Below are 23390 nucleotides of genomic sequence, written 5' to 3' on the forward strand. Positions count from 1 at the left end.
AGTGATGCTTCTTTCAGTTGTTATTAGATGTGTTAGTAGAGCCTAAAAAATACAAATGTTTGCAGTTTAAAGTTGACTAGATATTTTGTAGCTTTTATGGAGAAGGCATTCACCCCCTGTTTAGATTTGGAGCTTTTAAAGCATCAGTAGGGCAGTGTCACTTGTAATTCATTACTTTTTTGAGGAACGAGTGGGTGATTCCTTTACATTTTGATTGTAATAGAACTAGGAGTAATTTTATTACTTTTGTGGAGTAATTGTAATGTTTCCAGCATTACTTTTGGGCCTTACTGGGGGGGGGGAGCAGGGGAAGTCTTCTGCTCCTCTAATTTGTGGATGAAAATCATGTGCCTCAAACTGGGCTTCTGTGCAGCGTTCCTCTTCCCTCATGCTCTGTGGGTGGATAGGAGGCGACAAGGGAGGAGGTGGAGAGTGAGATGGAGGGTGGAGTGGAGAAAACAATTGTTTTAAAAAATGGATGGTGGTGGAGAAGAATGGAGTAGAGGGAGAAAGGAGCCGGAGGTCAAGAACATGGATAAAGGAGGAGAAGGAGGCAGTAGCAGCAGAATGGAGATAAAGAACTGTGGAGGTGAAAGATGTGTGTGTGTGTGTGTGTGTGTGTGTGTGAATACTGTTTGCATTTGGCACACAAAGTGGCCTCCACCACCCTCTCTGGCTACTGTGCTGCATTTGCAGTATTTTAACTTTTTTGCATCTCAGGGGAAAATGTTTGCTGGGTGAGTGTCCCTTAGTTGGTGGCAGGGCAGGGTCCGGGAGGTGGTTGTGAGAGAGATTATGCTTGCTGGCTGAGGGTGTGTGTGCACTTGGTTTGATGTGCAGAGATCTGAGTGGTGTCCCCTGCCTCCCTCCCCACCTCCCTTACCAGCGGAGAGACCACCATTGCTCTCTTATGGATAAAAAGAATTATTCTACTACCTCTGTACGTGCGTTTATGTTTAATGCTGTTTTAGGCTGCTTAGATGTGCAGCAGCCAAGGTCAGCACCTTGTAGGCATTTTTTTTACAAAAAGTAACTGAAATGTAATTGTAGTGATTACTTTTGAGAAAAAGCAAAGTAATCAGTCACTTTCAGAGCAATTGTAATGGTAATTACTACTTTTTGGGCCATGCCATTGTAACTGTAATGTATTACTTTTAAAAAGTAATCTTCCAAGCTCTGGTTGCTTCACAGGCTTCCATTAAAACCTCAGACACCGGTGAAATCTTCACTCACTTGAATGCCAAATTCCAGAAGGGTAGCCAGGCAAAAGTAACAGCAACAACAGTGAGTGTTGTACCTTAAAGATGAACAATGACAGCCAACTAAGTCATGCTCAGAGTGGACCCAATAAAATAAACGGGCAAGTTAAGTCAATTGTTTTCAATGGGTCTACTCTGAGTAAGGCTACCACTGACTATCACCCTTATAGATTCCTTGTGGCATAAGCTTTTAAGGTCTAGTTATTGCAAAGTAGGGGGCAAAGGCCATGAAATAGTGGACCTTTTTCATTTCATCGCCTTTTGGGCTCCACTTTGAAACCTTTTATCAGTACAGTGTGTGTATGTGATACCTACCCAACCAAAAACACACACGCATATAGAGTGTGGGGTCTAGTCCAGGCAAGCTTATGCTACAATAAATCTGCTAGTATTTAGGATGACATTACTAAACAGTTACTTTTACTCACCTTAATTCACTGGTAGCTTTATCCATTGGCACTAGGTGGTGCACTAACACCATCCTTAGACAGCTATGCAAGAGCAATCCTTCTATAGAGTACACAAAGCACAGGGCCTGGGTGGGCAGAGCTTCTACTACAGTTGCTAGCAGTCCATTCAAGTCAGAATATGTGGTTAAAGCCAATTGCCTGTATTAAATCCATTCCCCACATTCACACAATAGGTGTTCTTATGCTTTCATGTCAAAACCCACAATACGTATTCTCATGCTATTTAAATCCTTTAGCAGCAACTCACATCCTATAATATAATTGAAATTCCATAGGTTTTGCACAAATGGCTCATTTGAAATTTTAAACCTTAACTTCCTGGTACATTTTTCTATTCTCTCACTGTCAACAGTGTGAAGGGAAGTGAAAAAAGCTTTATTGCAAATCCCCTGCTTAAATCCAACACTGAACAAAATATGCATCCACACACATCAATGGCTCTGTAGCTGCACGGCTTTAAGGCTTCTAGTGGCACGATACAGTGGGTAACTGGTTGGAGCCGAGCAGAGATCGTGGTGCAATTGTGCAGCTTTCCTGTCACATTTGCACAGTCTCCTGGTTTGCACAATTTGCACAGATCAATATATTTTAATGTATTTAATGCATGCGTTACATTGTTGTATATTTTATTTTAAGCGATATCCCCTTCCACTCCTATTACTACCTTGTTTTTCTTTTCCTGAAATGAAACTGGAGGTAGGATTCCTCTGGTGCGCTTTATAGACTCTTACTTTCCACCCAAGTATTTTTAATTGAACTTACCTATCTCCCAGAGAGCCAGTGTGGCATAGTGGTTAGAGTGTCAGACCACAACCTGGGAGACCAGGGTTCAGATCCCCACACAGCCATGAAGCTCACTAGGTGACCTTGGGCCAGTCACTGCCTCTCAGCCTCAGAGGAATGCAATGGTAACCCGTCTCTGAATACCGCTTACCATGTAAACGCTATTCATACAGTTGCCATAAGTCAGAATCGACTTGAAGGTAGTCACACGCACACACACACATTCCATTTGACTGCATTAGAATTAGCATTTTATTAAACTTGAAATGTGATCATATTGTACACTGAGTACTTGGAGTCCACACTCTGCACATTACCATAGGGAGATATCTAGAATGTACAAAAGGCTGAGACGTCTAAACCCAAGAGCTCAGCTGGAACAGGCCAAAGACCCATCTGGCCCAGCATCCTGTTCTCACAGTCGCCAACCAGTTGCCCATGGCAAAGCAGGACCTGAGCACAGAAGCACTCTCCCCGCTGGTGGTTCCCGGCAACTGGTATTCAGAGGCATGCTGCCCCTGACAGCGGAGGCAGAACAGAGCCATCACATGAATTTGGCTAGTCCTCTTTTAAAGCCCTCCAAGTTGGTGGCCATCACGACATCCTACGGGAGCAAATTCCATAATTTAACTAGGCACTGCGTGAAGAAGTACTTTCTTTTGTCTGTCTTGAATCTTCCAACAACATTCAGCTTCTTTGGGTGTCCATGAGTTCTAGCGTTATGAAAGAGGGAGAAAAACATTTCTCTATCCACGTTTTCTATGCCATGTGTAATTGTATACACTTCTATCACGTCGCCTCTGACTCACCTTTTCTCTAAACTAAAAAGCCCCAAATGTCATAACCTTTCCTCACAAGGGAGTCACTCCACCCCCTTGATCATGTTGGTTGCCCTCTTCTGAATCTTTTCCATCTCTACAGTATCCTTTTGGAGGTGAAGGAACCAGGACTGTACCCGGTACTCCAACTGCTGAGGCGTCTTCTGACTGTCAAATGTTTTGTCTTGTTTCATGAGTAACAAGGGAATAGTGAAAATGGAACAGAAGCTTCTTTATTTAGTCTAGCTTCTTTTATTTGTTTAGTCCTCATGCTAGCCAATAGGGCCGTTTTAAAACTGGAATCTTCTGACATACATTAATGTTACCTACGTATAACTTCCTATGGGGTAGTGTTAACAACTTTGAGCAACACGTTATAGGCTCAAGAGGCCTGACAGGAGTAAATCACTGCACCTTAAGCATCTACAGAAAGTCAGCCAGGTGCAGGGAGTAACGTGTGAAGGAGTTTGGTGTGAAGCGCTGGTTCAAATCTGTACCCAAGCCCTCTTCATATGAGACTCACACGCAGTAGTGTAGTGGCAAATTCAGAAGTGCAGGGCCCCTTCATGATAGTCGCACCACATGCCTCACAGCCATGTCCCTTTTCCTCTTTCCCTCGTCTCCCTTGCTCTCCCTGTTGTCTCATGAGACCACACTAGACATTCAGCCTGAAACAGGAGACTATGTGTTAGCTACTAACAAGAGTCTTCTCAGCGGCTGACTCATCTCCTTTCACTCTGATTGGCTCCAATCAGCACGAAAGGACAAGGACACTTCTCAGTGATTAACATGCTTCCTTTTCATTTGGACTGGCTCATACACAGGGACCTGGCTGGGATCTTGCTCCAAAAAAAGTAATGGGTCTATGACCCCCTGCAACCCCAGATGACTACACCCCTGCTTGCACATACAAGGCAAGTGTGTTGAAAGGGGCTCAGGGCTGCACCTTTCGCCTCACCCATGCTGCTACTTCTGCCCCTACTACTGCTGTGTTGAGTTCGGCATAATGTCTGCAGTGGGGAGCCTTCTTTTGTGGTGGCTGTATGTACAACTGAGACACCTGTGCAATCAGGATCCTAGCTTGTGCAATGAGCCTGTATGCACAGAGAAGGCTCCCTGCTGCAGACATTACGCTGAATGCAATGATGTCAATGGTAATGGTGTTGAGGCCACGAGGAGCAGCAGGGCTAAATATGTATCCTTTCAATACACTTGCCCTGAACACATGGATAGCAGGTAAAGAGGGCTCTGGGCAAGGTACTATCTGTCACTCTGTATAACTCATGGTACAAGGTTAGGTGGAGAAGAGAGGCCTTAACTAAGTGTGATATTTATTGTGATCATGCTTATTTATTATGTCTTAGCTTTTATTGCTAACCATCATGGGCAACTTTTATGGCATACAAATGTAACAAAGAAATGAAATGGGCTTTGCATGCAAGGGGGTCTCATGTTCAAATTGTGAGAGCTTCAGTTAAAAGGTTTTAAATGAGCAGGGCCTCAAGAAATCCATGCCTGGGATGCTGGAATGTCACCACCGATCAGAGCAGACAAATACTGAGCTAGATGGAGCTTTCATACATTTAAATTAATTATGCCATTTCTGCCATTTCCCACCTGAGAGAAAAGTAATACTGCGGAGGGGGGGAAGCAGGGAGATCCTTTGTAAGCTCTGCATGGTGTCTGAACAGCAGATGTGTACAAAAAAATTAGATAAAGGACCAACACATCGACACACATAGCAAATTATCCATTCCCAGGAGACAAAAATCTACTGCATATTCTGAACAGTAAAGAACGTGACCACTAGATGACAGCAAAATGTCAAGATTCTTGAATACAGGTAAAATTTCCTATCTTACATTGTATTCTTTCCTGTGCTTTAAGTCAGATTTTTTTGTCTTAGTCAGAAATTCTCATAGATCATGGTATTCTGGCATATTTAAAGTTGACCTTAAAAGGTAAAGGTGTCCCCGCACTTGTAGTGCGAGTCGTTTTCGACTCTTAGGGTGACATCTTGCGACGTTTACAAGGCAGACCGTATATATGGGGTGGGATTGCCAGTTCCTTCCCCGGGCTTTCTTTACCCCCCAGCGTATGCCAGGTACTCATTTTACCGACCGCGGATGGATGGAAGGCTGAGTGGACCTTGACCCCTTTTACCGGAGATTCGACTTCCTCCTTCCGTTGGAATCGAACTCCGGCCGTGAGCAGAGCTTCGGCTGCGTTACTGCCGCTTACCACTCTGTGCCACGGATGCACTATTGTCTCCTTTCCTTAACATTCACAGGATTGTGCTGCATAGGATTGCACTGGGTAAATCTCTGGAGCCTGCAACAATGGATGCCTACTCAGAAGTGTTCAACAGGTTTACTCCCAGGAATATCTGGATGGGATTGCAGTCTTAGTTGTTACTGGGCCTAGAACATATGTCTAAGGTTTAACTGATGATTTTGAAAAGTGACACATTGTATAGCTCGAAAGCAGATGAGCTTTCTAGTCCTACAAAATAGGTAGCTGTAGGTAGCAAACACAGAATTGTTTGCTTGAGACAGATACAGTGGCTCTCTAAGCCTTGCTTCTACGCTGCTTTTCATATGTACTCTTGTTTAAATTCTTACTGTCAAGGATAACATATATAAAGCTCTCTCCTGCCCAAGACCAGAGCTTGGAGAAGTTACTTTTTTGAACTATAACTCCCATCAGCCCAATCCAGTGGCCATGCTGACTGGGACTGATGAGAGCTGTAGTTCAAAAAAGTAACTTTTCCAAGCTCTGCCCAAGACTCTGCTGGTTTCACGGTGATGGAAATGCTGTGCAGCTGCATCTTTCCTGGTCAAAGGAAGGCATCATGTAACAAGTCCACTGATCCATCTAGTTTAGTATTGTCTATGTGGAATGGGATCAGCTTTCTAAGGTTCAGGCAAGAGTGTTCCCCAGCTCCGCTTGGAGTTGCCGGCAGGAGTGGCTGGGATGGTAGGGTGGTGCCGCGGAACTACCCTCCCGAGAATGGTGTTGCTGCAGCTTGCCAAGGTGGTGTGTGAGCAGGGCAGGGCTGAGGTGAGGTTGCAGCTGTGCAAGTGCACTGGTGGAGCCAACCTGGTGCTCCCACTAGTGTGCCCACGCAGTACTGATCTCACCGCTGCTGCCTTAACACAACCCCTACTGGTAAGTGGCAGGGAGGTCTGTTTTGGAAGGACAGCTCTGCAACAACTCCCCACTGTGCCAGCTTTTCCTGGATGCCACGAACTGAACTTCCTGCGTGCAAAGTATGTACTGTGCCACAGAGCTACAGTCAGTTCAGTTTCAGTCCTATTCCTCTGGCACATCCTCTCCATCCAATAACATGCTACGGCTTGCTGTGTGCTGCTGCAACAGAGCATCTAGTGATGTTGACCATAGTCAAGATGTTTTCTATCCTAAGTACTAAGCAGCCAATTCAAAAGTTCAGAGGCGTAGGCTATAAAAAATGAAGACAACTGATTTTTTTTAAAAAAAGAAAAGTCCAGTTCAATGCCAAATGGCTCTTTGAAAATGAATTACAACTGCAAAGTGTAATTTGTGGATAGCTTGATGAATATGTTGACCCAGTGTGTGGCAGCTGTGAAAAAAGGCAACTGGCACACAAGGGATCATTAGGGAAGAGACTGAAAATAAAACTGTCAATACTATGCCATTATACAAATCTATGGTGCAATTGCACTTGAAATACTGTGTACAGCGCTGGTTGCCACTTCAAAAAGGATGTCGCAGAGTTGGAAAAGGTTCAGAAAAGGGCAGCCAAAATGCTCAAGGGGATGGAGCAGCTCCCCTATGAGAAAAGGTTGCAGCATTAGGGGCTTTTTGGTTTAGAGACAAAGTGACATGACAGAAGTAAATAAAATTATGTATGATGTGGACATGGGACATGAATGTGTAGGGAAAGGTTTTCCTCCTTTTCTCATAATACTAGAACTTGGGGGCATCCTGTGCCAAAATGTTGGAAGATTCAGAACAGACAAATGAAACTGCTTCTTCACACTGCATAGTTAAACTGTTGAATTCTTTCCCACAAGAGGTAGCGATGGCCCCCAGCTTGGATGGTTTTAAAAAGGGATTAGGCAAATTCATGGAGGATAAGGCTATCAGTGGCTACTACTACGATGGCTATGTTCTACCACCATTGAGAGGCAGTATGCCTTTGAATGCCTAATGCTGGAAAAAGAATGTGTTGAGACCTTTGATGCTTGCAGGCATTCCATGGGCATCTGGTTGGCTACTATTCAGAACAGAGTGCTGGGCTAGAAAGACCTTTGTCTGATTCTGCAGGTTCATCTTATGCTCTTATGTTTAAAGCTTTGTAACTTTGTTTGGACATCAAAACAAACAAAACAGCCGCAAAGTAAACAAACTATCTTGACATCTAGGATTATAAATATTTTCTGTTTAATTTTCTACATGGTTTCCTAAAAAATATAACTGGTATTCACCCATAACTGCATAACAAAATGTAAGCCAAATTGAAAAGGAACTCCAAGGTACTTCTGGATTTATTTTTGTTGTTGCTATATGCCAGTAGCATCTGCCATGAACCACCCTGTTCAGATCTTGTAACTTCAGGTCGGTGGCTTCCTTTATGGAATCAATCCCTCTCTTGTTTGGCCTTCCTCTTTTTCTACTCTCTTCTCTTTTTCCCAGCATTATTGTCTTTTCTAGTGAATCATGTCTTCTCGTTATGTGTCCAAAGTATGATAACCTCAGTTTCATCATTTTAGCTTCTAGTGATAGTTTGGGTTAATTTGTTCTAAGACCCAGTCATTTGCCTTTTTCGCAGTCCATGATATCCGCAAAGCTCTCCTCCAATACCACATTTCAAATGAGTGGATTTTTCTTTTATCCGCTTTTTTCACTGTCCAACTTTCACATCCATACATAGAGATCGGGAGCATTATTTTAAAGCCTGATTGGATGAGAATGGAAAAAACTGCACACTGATTTCTGCTTTAAGTGTATTTTATCTAAGAAACAGCTTTTTGTTCAGAGATGGCTTGTTAACAATAAGCATTAAGGATATCGATTTGAAAGGATAAACTGATACATAGTGAATGATCTGCAATAGGGCATGGGGAAGGAAGCTCCTTTCTTCTTGCTAGAGGGGATGGTGCAAATCTGAGGTTGACAACCAGGTCTGTTTTATGGCTGTGTTTACACATCACATTAGTCTTGGCTTCAGGGGGGCATTATTCTTTGTGTATTCCGAATTGAACTGTGGTGCTCAAAAGCTGCCCAGGTCTGGATCAACAGCTTATGGGTATATTGGGGGAACATCTGCCCTGTTGGTTTTGGGATGCCTGCGGTGTCCCTGCTGAACTGAATTCTAAAAGCATAATTTGAAAGGATGCTTTTGATTGGGTTGTGAATCAGAAATTCATCCTGAAGAGAGGATTTTCCTCCCCTATGTTGAAACTTGCCCTCCAAACCTAGGCCTTTTTTGTTTTATTTAGTCACATCTCTGCTCCTTAAGCATTTACAAAAGTTCCACTGCAGGCAATGTATGTATTGCAAAGTAAGATTCATTTAAAGTTGCATATTAAGCATAAAAATGTGACTTATTGAAGAATATGGCCTGTAAAGGATTTTTTCAGGAGAAACCTTGATCTTTCATTTTACAATAGAAATGGGCAAGCTCTCTGAAGTTTCCCTCAGATTATCCCCCAAATTTCCCAAGATCTCCTCTTCCAGATTAGAAGATTCAATTAACATGTACAGTAGGTCTGAGTAGCAGAGTCCATTCTTTGTCAGCCATGTATCCTATTATTCCTCTGCTCCAAATGTTATAGTGAAACCCCATACTGTTTCTTTTCATTTGCTATTTTAATTAATCCAAAATAAAGACATTCTTAATATATACTTGTGGAATCTACAAGAAAAGAGTGCCTGTCTTAGTGTCTCCCAAAGCTTGTTGCTAAGCAAACTAGATTTGTTTGCAAAAATTATCTCTCTCCCTTCCAAATACAGCAAATCAGAATAGCAAATGAAAAGAAATAGTAGAGTTTCACTAAAGCATTTGAATGAGAGGCAGAGGTATCCTTGGATAAGATAAGACAGTAGTGTAATACTAAAAAACCTCAGCTTTTTTGTTTTTGGAAGTATACACTCTAGATAATAGCTGAGGAACAATGAGAAGTGAGAGTTGCTGGTAAGAGTTGTAGTTCAGTAACATCTTGAGGGCTAAAGGTTCCCCACATCTGTTCTAGAGGAACCAAATCTTTTCTGCCAAGTCACATTAACGGAATGAGGTGGGCCACATGGATAAAGAAGCTTGGATCCTAACTAGGCTTCTGTGAATGGAAGGGCACCTTCCAAGACCAAGATTCAGTGGAGGTTCCTGCTGGCAGAATAGCGGGAGGCAATTTTTGCTGATTGCCATTCCTCACATAGCTCCCTTGTGCTACCCCTCATGCTGCTCTGGGGGATGGGGAACTCCTTTACCCTGGCAGAAGCATCATATAAATGAGACTCTACCCTGGAGATGTTCCTGCTAGCAGAAAGCTAGTTATGATCCAAGCTGGTGTACACCACCCTCGTTTTGGCAAAGAATGCCATTTTCCTTTCTTTTACATATCTGCACTGAGCTTGTTTTTCAAATCTTTTCTTAAAAGGGTAGCAAACCACTATAGCATTGCAGAGGTACAAAAAGGAAAGTAACATTAGAGGGTTGGGGTTTTTTTAGATGGTCCAACCACAGCAAATAGATTACGTATCACAGAACATTTGGGATAACAATTCCTGCTTGAGTTTACCATTACTGACCTTGTCGCCTGTCAGATTGCTGTCATATTTTATCTTCCTCAAATATATTCTATTTTCTGATTTATCTACTTTTTTTGTAACCCTAATGAGAAAAGCAACCCTAATGAGAAAAGGAGTCCAAGGTGGGTGGGAGTTTCTCAAAAAGGAAATTCTAAAAGCGCAATGTCAAGCAATTCCAACAAGGAAAAAAGGGGGGAAACAGCAGAAGAAGCCAATGTGGCTTCACAAAAAGCTTAGAGATGACCTGAAAACAAAAAAGGACACATACAGGAAGTGGAAAGAAGGCCAGGCCACAAAGGAAGAGCACAGGCAGGTATCACGGAATTGCAGGGATGGCATCAGGAAGGCTAAAGCTGAGAATGAGCTGAGGTTAGCAAGCTATGCTAAAAGCAACAAAAAACTTTCTTCAGGTACGTCCATATCAAAAGACAGAGAAAAGAAATGGTGGCACAGCTACTCAATGTGGATGGCAAAATGATAACAGATGACAAAGAAAAGGCAGAAATGCTCAATTCCTACTTTGGCTCAGTCTTCTCCCAAAAAAGGGTCTATGACCCCAGGGCCGGCCCCAGACATGCAGGGGCCATTGGGCACCAGCTTGCCCTGGGCCCTGGCATGCATGTGTGCACGCACACATACAAGCGTACGGGCGCCCAGGGCAAGCCCCAGACATGCTGGACCCCTTGGGCAAAAGCCAGCCCCAGGCTCCAGCGCTCCCCTTCCACGACTCGCGCACGGCGAGAGCTTTGGGACTCCGCCATTCCCTTCCTTAACTTTCCTTGTTCTGTGGTTGCACATGCAGTGGTGCCCTTAAGAAAGATGGCGGCTGAGGTTTCCCTAAGGAGCTGAAGCCTCTGCCGCCATCTTGGTTCATGGCAGGGATGTGAGCGCACAGCACGCATGCGTGCCATCAGCCAAGATGGCGACAGAGGCTTCAGCCCCTTAGGAAAACCTCAGCCGCCATCTTTCTTAAGGGCACCGCTGCGTGTACAACCGCAGAACAAGGTAAGTTAAGGAAGGGAATGGCGGAGCCCCAAAGCTCTCACCCTGCGATCCACGGTAGCGATCCTGCCGTGAATCACAGAAGGGGAGCAGAGGGACCCCCCAGGGGCTCCTGTAGCCTCAGGGGCCCTCAGGCCAGTGCCCCACCTGGCCGCCCCTTGAAACCAGCCCTGTATGACCCTCCCGGGAAACATGAAATTGTTGGGGCACGATTGGAGCTTGAGATTGATAGACAAATGGTCAAGGAATACCTAATCACTTTGAACGAGTTCAAATCAGCAGAGCCCAATAAACTCCATCCTAGAGTGTTGAAGAAACTGGCTAAAGAACTCTCAGAACTGGTGTCTATTATCTTTGCGAAATAGTGGAGGACTGGTGAAGTGCCGGATGACTGGAGGAGAGCTAATGTTGTCCCTATCTTCAAAAAGGGCAAAAAGGAGGAACCGGGGAACTACAGACCGGTCAGCCTAACATCAATCCCTGGAAAAACTCTGGAGCAGATTATAAACCAGTCAGTCTGCAAGCACCTTGAAAACAATGCAGTGATTACTAGGAGCCAACATGGATTTATGAAGAACAAATCCTGTCAAACTAATCTTATCTCATTTTTTGATTGGGTAACCTCCCTTGTAGACTGTAGGAATGCTGTGGACATAATATACCTCAACTTCAGCAAAGCTTTTGACAAAGTGCCCCATGATATTCTGATTAGCAAGCTAGCTAAATGTGGGCTGGATGGAACAACTATCAGCTGGATCCACAGTTGGCTCCAGAATCGTACTCAAAGAGTGTTTATCAATGGTTCCTTCTCAAACTGGGCAGAAATAACAAGTGGGGTACCACAGGGCTCGGTCCTGGGTGCAGTGCTCTTCAACATTTTTATTAACGATTTGAATGAGGAGGTACAGAGCACCGTTATCAAATTTGTAGATGTTACAATTGGGGGGCAAATTGGGGGGCACAGCTTATACTGTGGAAGACAGAAACAAAATTCAAAGGGACCTTGATAGGCTGGAGCATTGGTTGAAAACAACAGAATGAAATTCAACAGGGATAAATGCAAAGTTCTACACTTAGGAAAAAGAAACCAAATGCACAGTTATAAGATGGGGGATACTTGGCTCAGCAATATGACATGTCAGAAGGATCTTGGAATTGTCATTGATCACAAGCTGAATATGAGCCAACAGTGTGATGTGTCTGCAAAAAAGGCAAATGCTATATTAGGCTGCATTAACAGAAGTATAGTTTCCAAATCGCGTGAAGTATTATTTCCCCTCTATTCAGCACTGGTTAGGCCTCATCTTGAGTACTGCGTCCAGTTCTGGTCTCTGCACTTCAAGAAGGATGCAGACAAACTGGAACAGGTTCAGAGGAGGGCAACAAGGATGATCAGGGGACTGGAAACAAAGCCCTATGAGGAGAGACTGAAAGAACTGGGCATGTTTAGCTTGGAGAAGAGAAGACTGAGGGGAGCTATGATACCACTCTTCAAGTACATGAAAGGTTGTTACACAGAGGAGGGTCGGGATCTCTTCTCGATCGTCCCTAAAGGTTAGAGCCATAAGACAATGGAACCAATTACCTAGAGGGGTAGTGGGCTCTCTGACACTGGAGGCATTCAAGAGGCAGCTGGACAGCCATCTCTCAGGAATGCTTTGATTTGGATTCCTGCATTGAGCAGGGGGTTGGACTTGATGGCCTTATAGGCCCCTTCCAACTCTACTATTCTATGATTCTATGATTGTACTTTGTATGGAAAAGGTCTCAAGTTCAACCTTTGGGATCTTCAGGTTCGGCTGGGAAAGTCTCTTGCCGGACACACTGGATAGCTGCTGCCAGTCAGTGTAAGTTTGGTATGGGTAAGCTGTGGTTGTCCAGATGTTGTTGGACTCCAGCTGTCATCGGCCTCAGCCAGCATGGCCCAATGGATATAGCCTAGCAACATCTGGAGTAGAGATGGAGGAGGAATCCATTTTAAATGGATTTGTACATGGCAATTGGCGGTTCTGATCCAATCGAGCTTTTCTCGCATCAGGATGCCTCTTGCATCAAGCACCCACTTACGTTTGAACTGCTTGTGTATTGCTTTAACAACAATAACAAAAAGAGCTCAACTAGTTATATGCAAATTATATACATTATTATATATAAAATTATATGAAAAATATGCACATGGGTTTTAAAAAATGATGCTGCATGGACAGACGTTTTATGGTGGCAGAAAACGTAAGTTCAAATGAACACAAGAAAATGCAGAAATGTTTGTACACAGCCTTGACAGGTGCCAAAGAATTCCTCTGCAGTGTGAACAGTTCTATGTATGCAAAAAACTATTGTAGGTTTCCTTTCTTTCTTTTTTAAAAACTGGATCTTTAAAACTATCATTTTGATCTCTAAGATATTCTCTGCGAAATGTCCTCAATGGCTACCTTTTAAAGAGCAAAAATCCCACCCCATTTGCAGCTGAACGAAATGAGGGGTCATTTTGGATATTATTTTCTTCAGGGTGGGGCAGCACACAGTTATCCAAAGTTAGGGGGTGGAGACTTATTGGGTATTTTTATTTATTTATTTAATTTAATTTATATACCGCCCTAAGCCAAAAAGGCTCTCTGGGCGGTGTACATAGAGGATAAACAAGAAAATATATGAATAGAACAAATATAAGAAAATCAAAAAGCAAAACAAACAAAGAACAAAAACCAAACAACATCAGAATATACCAGTAATGAAATACTGTTTTAAAATACACTATAAAACAATTTTTTAAAATAGAATATTTAAAAATTTTAAAATGCCTGGGAGTAAAAAAAGGTTTTCACCTGGCGCCGAAAAGATAGCAGCGTCGGCACCAGGCGTACCTCATCGGGGAGACTATTCCACAATTCGGGGGCCACCACCGAAAAGGCCCTGGATCTAGTCACCGCCCTCCGAGCTTCTCAATGTGATGGCACTCGGAGGAGGGCCTTAGATGTCGAGCGCAGTGTACGGGTAGTTTCGTATTGGGAGAGGCGTTCCACCAGGTATTGCGGTCCCATGCCATGCAGGGTATCAGTGCAGTAGCTTTTTTTCTTTTTCTTTATCAATGTTTTGCCACCACAAGTAGTTGGGGGCAGAGCTGCCTCCTGGTGGCTATTCTTCGGTTCCCCACAATACCCATATGGAATAATGCTATGTCATTATGTAACATTGTTCCAGGGGCACTGTGGTAAAAGAAAAGGGGTGGCTGCCAGCACTGGAAACTGAACCTGGCAGGTTCCTTTGGCATCCCTTACAAGGAAGCAAGTCACACTGATTGCAACAGAACAGTCGCTAGGGCTATGTTGCCGGGCAGTATGTGTGCATGTGTTTTTTAGGGTGGAAACTGTTCCCTCACCCACAGTCCTCCTGAGTGCATCTGGAGCTAGCAGAAAGCTAGTGATGATCCAAGCAGGTGTACACCACCCTCATTTTTGCAAATAATGCCATTTTCACTTTTTTCTTTGACATATCTGCACTGAGCTTGTTTTTCAAATCTTTTCTTAAATATTTATGTAGCCAGCCTTGCTTGTTAGGCAAGGCAGCCATATTTCTAGGTGGGGCACGGGGGTGGGGGGAGAGGCACATAGCACCAGCCAATTCCCCCCCACACACACACACACTGATAGAGAGGATGTGAGGGCCAGGCCAGGGGAAGGGAAAGGCAGTGACTTCCCCATCATTCCTCTATCCAGAGAGTGTGTTAACTTACATGAAGTTTAATCTGTTGAATTGTCTCACCCTTTTTTGAGAGATCTCTAGCCAGCCCTCAGAACTCCCTGAGGCCACCCTCCCTCCCCAGACCAAGCACCCTCTCCTGCCCACCCGCCACCTCAAAAAGGGCCTTGCTCTACACAATCCTGAGTGCTTTAGTCCAGTATTCTTCAACTTTGGGTTCCCAGATGTTGTTGGGCGATAACTCCCATGAACCCTTGACCAATTGCTAAGCTGGCTGGGGATGGTGGGAATCGTAATCCAAAAACATTTGGGGACCAAGACCAGTGCTTTAGCCTAACTGGATGTGTCACCGGACTATGATAATGCCTCTCGCTTGCCTGGATGTATGATAGAGAGTGTGTATATAGAAACTGACTTTTGTGCCATTGGAATGTAGCCCACTGCCCAAAAGTAAAAGTTACATCTATTGCTCTGCCCAGTTCTACCTTTTATGCACACATTATTTGGTTGGAGAACTGCATTGCAAAATCTGGAGAAGCACAAATTTCAAAGGATAGTTTTTTTTGGGGGGGGGAAAGGCTATGTTTCAGTCCACATATTCTTTCAGGAAGTACAAATTGGGTAGGCTCACAATAAAATGCAAACCAAACTGAATTTCTACCCTCAACCCTACCTGGATAGGAGAAGTGTCCTGTAAATGAAATAAAATGTTAGGTACCATTGAAAATGAGAAACTGCTGAAGTCAAGAGTTAAAAGCTTGAGCACTACCTTCATCGGAGCCAGTTGGATGGGTGTGATGCATGAAGGATCCACCATAGGCTTTGGCCTATTTGCTGTGTCCGCCAGTAAACTATGCCACTGTTGAGGTAGTCCTGTGAATTTCTGTTCTCTGTGATCAAATCCAGTGTGTACCCTGTGTTCAAAATTTGAAGGGCCAGAAATTTCAAGCTTTTTCTTTTTCTTTCCAAACATGGTGGAAAAACCTGGGAGGAAGGGGGAAAATACCTTTGCGTAAGATATTTTAAGTCATTAAGAACACCCATTTGCAATACTGGATGAAATCAACAAATGAGAAATAGATAATGCTTCATGCATCTGATGAAGTGGACTCTAATCCACAAAATATTATGCTGAAATAAAAAGTGTTAGTCTTTAAGATGCCACAAGGCTCTTTGTCAAGAAATTATGAACAGTGCCATAATGTTAGGTACCGTACCAGTAATAAAATATTTGAAAGATGTTTTGAAATACATTTTGCAACTGATTATTTTTACACCAGGAGAACAGCTAACATGAGAGATTTTATTTAGTACATAGTATACGATTGTTAGGGTGACAGCCAATGTCAGTGATACTCAAAAGTAGGCCAACTGAAATCAATGGTCAAGTACATGCTTTGTATGCAGAAGGCCTTAGGTTTATTTTTTAGTGTCTCCAGTGAAAGGATCTTGGGTAGCAGAGCTTCCTTCTGAGACCTTAGAGCAACCTTCTTCAGCCTAGTGTCCTCCAGATGTTTTGGTGCCCTCTTTGTGGCAAATTGCCAGGGATGGTGAGAGTTGTAGTCCAAAATATCTGGAGGACACCAGCTTGGAGAAAGCTGCCTTGTAGAGCTACTGACAGTCAAAATAGATAATACTAAGCAAGATTATCAATTGTCTACTATGACTACTACTAGTATTAGTACTACTGGGCTCCTTCTGGGAGGAAAGGCAGAATTTAAATTTAATAAATAAATAATAATACTTGTAATAATAACCATTATGATAATTTATAGGATTGTAGCCAATGTTGCAGTTCTGCTCATGCAACAAACTTCCATTTACACAATGTAACTTTCCCCTCTCCTCTCCTTTGCAGCCCATAGCACACCCTGCTCCAGAGGATTGGGGGGCTCTTTGGAGCATTTGGGGGCTCTTTTTTAGGGGTGCAGGTAGAGGAAGAATGGGAAGTCCCATTGTGCAACTGGAATGCCCCTTGTGCAGCAATGGAGACAACCCCCAGTTTACGATATTTGTTATTACAACAAAAAAGACTTCTATCCAGCCTGATACACTCATAGTTACGATTCCAGAAAACAATGAAACATGTTCACTTCTCTGCAGCATTGTCTGTTGTCTCCTGGAACTTTGATGAACATTTTCCATCAACTTACTCATTTCAGCTAGTTCCAAACATTTTAACAGCCATTCTTGAACTGTTAGAAACTGGGTGTTGTTCCAGGATCTAACCCATACAATTTTAACAGCAATCACTATAATTCACAATCCCTAATTGCTGAATGTTAGAGACACCATGCTCAACTGCATTAAAAAGAACCAACTACATGATAGATGACCCAACTAGATATGATGTGAGAGATCTGTGATGAAATCTCACCAACATTTGTTTTTAAAACACCAACTTAGAAGCAGCCGTGTGAGAGCGAGACCAGTTGGCTTGAGGCAGTGGTGCTTGTGGGGGGGGGAAGCTAAGCTTCCCCTCCCCACCTCCCTGATCTCCAAGAGAACTCTCACCAACTGAACCTTCTGCTAGGCCTGCTGGGAGAAAATGACAGGCTGACGTATTTCGTGAATCCAAGGGCAGGCAATTGCCCTTGGCCCATAACTCTGTAAAAATGAGATTGTAACCACTAAAATCAAATTAAACTGAACTGAAAAAAGAAGTCTTCTCAATGGCAATGCTCAGCTCTTATTTATTTATTATTTATTATTTGATTTATATCCCACCCTTCCTCCCAGCAGGAGCTCTTGAACACTCTTATTTAAGGAAGCTCATTTGGTCTACCCTTTGATGGCCTTCTGTTGATGCATGAAAACCTTTTTCTTCAATTGCTAAATTACAAATTATACAAATTAAGAGGCATTTATTTTCATGACAACCACTAGAAATGTTGTGGACTTTACTGTCATCAGATTGCCTCAGTCTGCAAGGACAAAAGTCATAAAAATATGTTTTATATTGTTACATATTTTATATTGTTGTTTCTCACTGCTATACCTTAATTGTTTTATTTACTTGCTTAGCTGACCTGGGTATTCTTAACAGAATTCTTCAATATGTTAAGAGACAATCTGCATAAACCTTAGAGCATATCAGTATGAAGTTTAAGTTGATTTGGTGTGTGGCAAAGTGATGATCCAATTCCCTCGCTGTGCACTCTGATTACTGGTCAGCCTGTAATGGCCTGATTGTGGAAAGTACTCTGAATTAATTGTGAACAAAATGGTGAGTTAGGTCATGGTGTATATTGAAGCAGATCACTTCAGCAAGAGTCATGCGGTGTGCAAATCCAATCTACCTGCATGTTAGTGTTTTCCTTTGGAAAAGAAGCAATCAATTATACAGCCACAAGAGTGGCTGTATACTATAGCCAGCATGGATTTTCTGAAATGTTAAATTAAAATACCCCCCATGGTATTCTGTTGCTTCCTATAAGCACATTTCAAAACAAAACCTTACAAAAAGTATAGTCCTGAACTTAGAAACGCTTGCTTAACAACCCTTCTGAGTCTTCATGAAGATACACACAACAGTCAGAAAGAATAGATAGTTCAAAGTGTAAAACAAGAGAAAAAAATCCAGACTCCTGTTGGACTTTTTTTCTGTCAGTGGTCCCATAATTTATTGAAATTAATTAAAAATCAGCCATGTTCACAGACTACCTGTAGTCCTGTTACTGATCTTGACCCATACTCTGACCTTCATCTTCTGCAGTTTAAAAGTTAAAAAATGCATGGCTGATTTTTTAATTCATTAAGAAATTTAACATTGAAGTCTATTTTAATGTCAGGCATGCTCAGTAAGAACCAAAAGCCAGACTCACAGCTCAGAGGCACATATTACCAAATTCTTCCAAGCTACACAGGAAGTGGATTGGACTGTCAAAGACCAGCCCAAGTTGTTTGCATTTTTACAAATTTGTAGGGCAGTACAATATCTCAGAGATGTCAGGTCTTCTGCTCCCCTGGTGCATTCACTAGAGCTGCCCAATTTCCCTGCTTTTTAAAGTTTGATAGAAATATCTGTGGGCTATAGGTACATTCTTAAACCGCAAGGGTTTTTTTGCCTATTAGTGAATTACATCTAAAATGTGCTTCCCACCCACTGTTGTATTCAACACAGGGGTGGAGAATTCACAGTAACTTCATAGACATATAAAAATAAGCATACACATATAAAAGAAATAATTCAGGTGAATATTTTTGGAGGGGAGCACACAGTCTACAAGATATTAAAGTTTTAAACAGCTGCTTGGAAAATGCAACAGCCCTGAGAGGGGGGGGAATCTTTGAATGGCACATAGAGCCATTCTAAGCATGTTTACATAGGCATCAATCCCTCACATTCACACCATTCATTTATTCCACTATTATACCACTTTAAACAGCTATGGCTTCCTCCTCAAGCATTAAAGTTCAATGAGTGATTGAGTCATGCCATGTATTGCCATGGTGCTCTGCACACCATGATTTACTCTGCCTCATTCAAAAGCCAAAGTCATCTATGATCAATTTGACTGAAACTGACTCAGGTGTATGCAAAAACAGCATCAAGCAATTCATCAGGGCAATTTTTCTATCGTTTTCTATGATTTAGACCAAGGGTTGTATCCCACAGTGTGGTTCAGCTGATGGTAGGGCCACTGCCATGGAACTGGAAGGAAAGCAATTTTTGAAAATTCCCCCTTCCACTGCAGGCCCTGCCCCTCCCCAAATCTGCTCTGGAGGGTCTCCCAAACCTCTAGAGCAGATCAAGAGGGGGGCAGCACAGGGAGCGGGAATCACCCAGAATTGCTACCTTCCTTCACTTCCGGGAAGGGTGACTTAGCCTGTGCCTGCTTTTGAGACGGGCTCCTGCCTCAAAAGAAGCTTATTCAGATATATCAGTCAGTTTTTTCTTTTTTTTTTGACTGATTAAACTTCTCCCGGGTAGGGAGAAACGAAGAGATTAACCTCAAAGCCTATTTTTGTTGGGACGACCAGATCTCATTAATTTATGGGACGAGGTCCAGCCGACGAAGGTGGGACGGATTTTCAACAGCAAGCTCTATCTGTCAAAGCGAACGTTCATCTTATCTTCTAAGAGAGAACGCACTAACAGGCAAGCACCCTTCTTTCTATATTTTTCTTTTACTTGACTTAAATTGTTGCTGTTTAAAAGAGATTTGCCAGATTGATCGGTTTTTGACATCTCACTGGGGAGCCGTAACTTCTCTCTGCTACGCACTAATTAATAGCTTATCTCTGTTTTTGTTGCAAAAAGCTGTCCTGGATTTGCATTCTAAAGATACACACAGAAGAGGGATTTCTATTCCAGATTTTTATTTTGAAAAATATTATACTGTTTTGAGACTACTCTCTTTTTGGTCTATTTTATTTTGACGAATCTGTTTCTTGACGATTGCCATTAATTGTTTCGATCCTGGGAACTGCATTTTGTTTACTTAACTATTGGAGAGATAAGGCTGTCTGCTCTGTTTATACTGTGATGTCACCAAGTTTGGAGTATTAACCCAATTGTTGCTGAAATAAGAAGTGGTTTTCCTATATTTTTCTTTTAAAATGGCAATTAAGAAAGTGGCTGAGAATCTGGAAATAACTATGTTTCAGAAAATAATGGATGAGATTGAGATAATGAAAATTGAATTGAGTAAAATGAAGCAGGAGATTAAAGATATAAGGGTCCCTGTGAGAGAGGTGACCCTGGAAGGAGTCCCTGTGAGAGAGGAGACCCCGGAGATTGGAACAGGGGTCCCTGTGAGAGAGGAGACCCTGGAGACTGGAATAGGGGTCCCTGTGAGAGAGGAGATCCCGGAGATTGGAACAAACGTGGAACAGGAACAAGATTTGGAGTCTATGGACTTTAGAAATAAAATCTATTGTTTGGAACTCAATGTTATCTCTGAAGAAATTAATGAAGATTCTAGAGATAAAGTTATCAATGGCATGGATTATCTTCTGGACTGGAATGATGTGATGGAGCCCAATATAGAGAAAATCTATGGAATTAACTGCAGCCATGTGACAATGGAAAAACTTTTAAGAGATGACCCAGTGTATTTTGAAAAAAAGAACAGAGATATGATTTTACAGCAGTATTTCAGCAACTTATTCAGAATGGATGGCAAGAAAATATTTGGGATAGAGGTAATTCCCATCAGACTCTTACTATATGACTATGGCTTTGACAGCAAGATTATTATGGAATACTGATAATGGAAGATTGGATATTGAAATTACTGGACTTAACAAGACTACTGAAGATGGAAGATGGAAAATGGAACTAATAGAGATAATAGAACAATGGCTACTGAAATTACTGAACCTAACAGATTCTGATGTGATGGATTAATTGAAATGTTTATTTTGACTATGGTTATGACAATAAGATTATCATAATTAGTAATGAGATGGATTAATCGATATGCTTATCTGGAAAAAAAAATTGATAGATATATTTCTTAAAGAATTGAAACCTCTCTTTGACTTTTTGTGGAAAGAATAAAGTAATGTTTATGAGATTTGATGATTAAGTAAGATAACTACTGGAGGAAAGTGATTTTATAATATGACTTAAGAGACAGGATTGCTATATATTATAGACTTATAACTGATTTGATCTTTGACAAATGGGAAGTCAATATTTTACTCTTTATTTTTTATTTTTGTTTTTTTTTCTTTTTTTCTTTTTGTTTAACTATTTTTGATTTTGTTTTTTGTCTTTGAATGTTTTATGATTTTGTCTTGTATGTTTTATGAAAATCTGAATAAAAATTATTGAAAAAAAAAAAAAAAGAATTGCTACCTTCCTTGTTCTAGCGATGGAAGTCTTACTATCAGCCAAGCAACACCATACAACCCTGAAAAAGTAGAGCAAGGTAAAAACAAAAGGTACCGGTTCCATAAATTCACTAAAATTGCATTTGGCTCACAGCAGTAACAGGGGCAAAAGAACCCAAATCTAAATGAATTACTCCTTCCAGCACTTTATAAACCTGTCACATATACTCACTGTTTAATTACTGTAATAATTGATATTATCTCGGTGCAGTGTTATAAATTGCACTGTATCTTACTTCAGTGATATGGTGCACATCCAGAACTTACTTATAGTATTATTAAATCTGAAACAGACTGATTTACTTGCCAGTTTAAATAAGTTTCCTATATTTTCCAGGATTCCAGTAAGAGTAAGGCATGCTGAGATAACAGCAAGAAGAAACCTTTTCAAGTGAAAAAGGGTAGTGCACAACTGAAGGGTTATGTCTATGTATCCACACAGGCCAAGCATTATTTAAGATACACCTGTCAGATTGGCAACAGTAGTTTCAAGGTTTTTACATCTTTCCAGTATGTTTCCCATTCCTGAAAGAAACATACACACCAGTGTCGTTCTAATAGCATTTTGTTCGCTGTTTGACTTTAGATTCTGACAGAAGGGAAAATGCCGAATGCATTCCACATGGTGAGAGTAGGGTAAGGTAGAACAAATCCATCAATCTGTGGTTCTCTCAGTTTGTCATTTTTCTAACCTCAGCTGGAAGATTTCCACATCAGTTTGTGAATTTATTTTTAAAAGGTCCTTGTGAAAAATTCATCAGCATTTTAATGCACATTTCTTCTAATACACACATTTTTGCATATGCACATTATTGAAGAACAATTTTCCTTAATATGGTATGCATTTCTGTATGTCATTTTCACTAGAATACACATTCTTATGCACATTTTACCCCACTACATGGTTTTACTTGGCTGGAGAAGTGCACTGAATTTCAAAGGATGGCTGTGATTTAGTCGTTGCATTATTTTGGAAAGTGCAAATTCGGTAGGCTCGCCTTTAAAAGCACTGAATCAAATTTCTCCCCCATCCCCAGATACTTTTATATTTGGTGTGTCTTCTGTTTTGACTTCAGTCTGAATACTATCACTTATTGCAATGTGTCTGTAACCTTACCTCATTTGGTTGCAGAGTAAGAGGTAGCAAGAGTTGCGCACGCCCTTCAGGAGTATTTGCAGACACTTGTTTATTTTGGCAAAATCATAACCTAAGCAAGATTTTGCTTTGGAAATAATCACAGTTGCTATCCAATAGTTCATAGTGATACAAGGCTTGAACTCTTTATATAGAAAGAGCATGTTATATGTACTACTAGGAGTTGCCCAGTTTAGATAAAATTGGCTGTCTTTTGCACAAAAACCCATTTCTGTATTAAATCCACTAGATTTAGTACAAATGTTGTGGTACATGCAATTTTCTACCTAAGGAGTAGATTATGTAGTAGCTATGTAGCAGAAAAAGCAATTATGGATAATACAGCTGCAGCTATAATAAACAAGAGATAGCACCCTGAGTTAAGCATTCCCCAAGTGCACAACTTGAAATCAGTAATCATCTTTACTGATCAACTGATAAAAGTTTAGTCAGAATGTGGCACTGTAAATCTTGAAAAAGCACTTACCTGAGATATAGTGGATCTTGAGACAAGGAAAAACGGCAACTCCAAGATTAAATGAATGGCTCCCATTCCCCATTCTGAGCAAGCACCAGGCTGAACAAGCAATTT

At 41.7% G+C, this 23390-nt stretch overlaps 1 protein-coding gene across 3 annotated transcripts in view; it reads right to left on the reverse strand.

The window, feature by feature from the left end:
- PAK5 (p21 (RAC1) activated kinase 5) overlaps positions 1-23390 on the reverse strand; it is a 159073-nt gene that overhangs the window by 62474 nt on the left and 73209 nt on the right. For all 3 annotated transcript variants that reach the window (XM_061622545.1, XM_061622544.1, XM_061622543.1), the window contains one exon: positions 15593-15807. In XM_061622545.1, the coding sequence (XP_061478529.1) occupies positions 15593-15796 (204 nt within the window). In that variant the 5' untranslated portion in view covers positions 15797-15807. The remainder of the gene's footprint in view (positions 1-15592; positions 15808-23390) is intronic.

The sequence above is a fragment of the Rhineura floridana genome, chromosome 4 (assembly GCF_030035675.1).
Source record: "Rhineura floridana isolate rRhiFlo1 chromosome 4, rRhiFlo1.hap2, whole genome shotgun sequence".
In the NCBI taxonomy this organism is placed as follows: domain Eukaryota; kingdom Metazoa; phylum Chordata; class Lepidosauria; order Squamata; family Rhineuridae; genus Rhineura; species Rhineura floridana.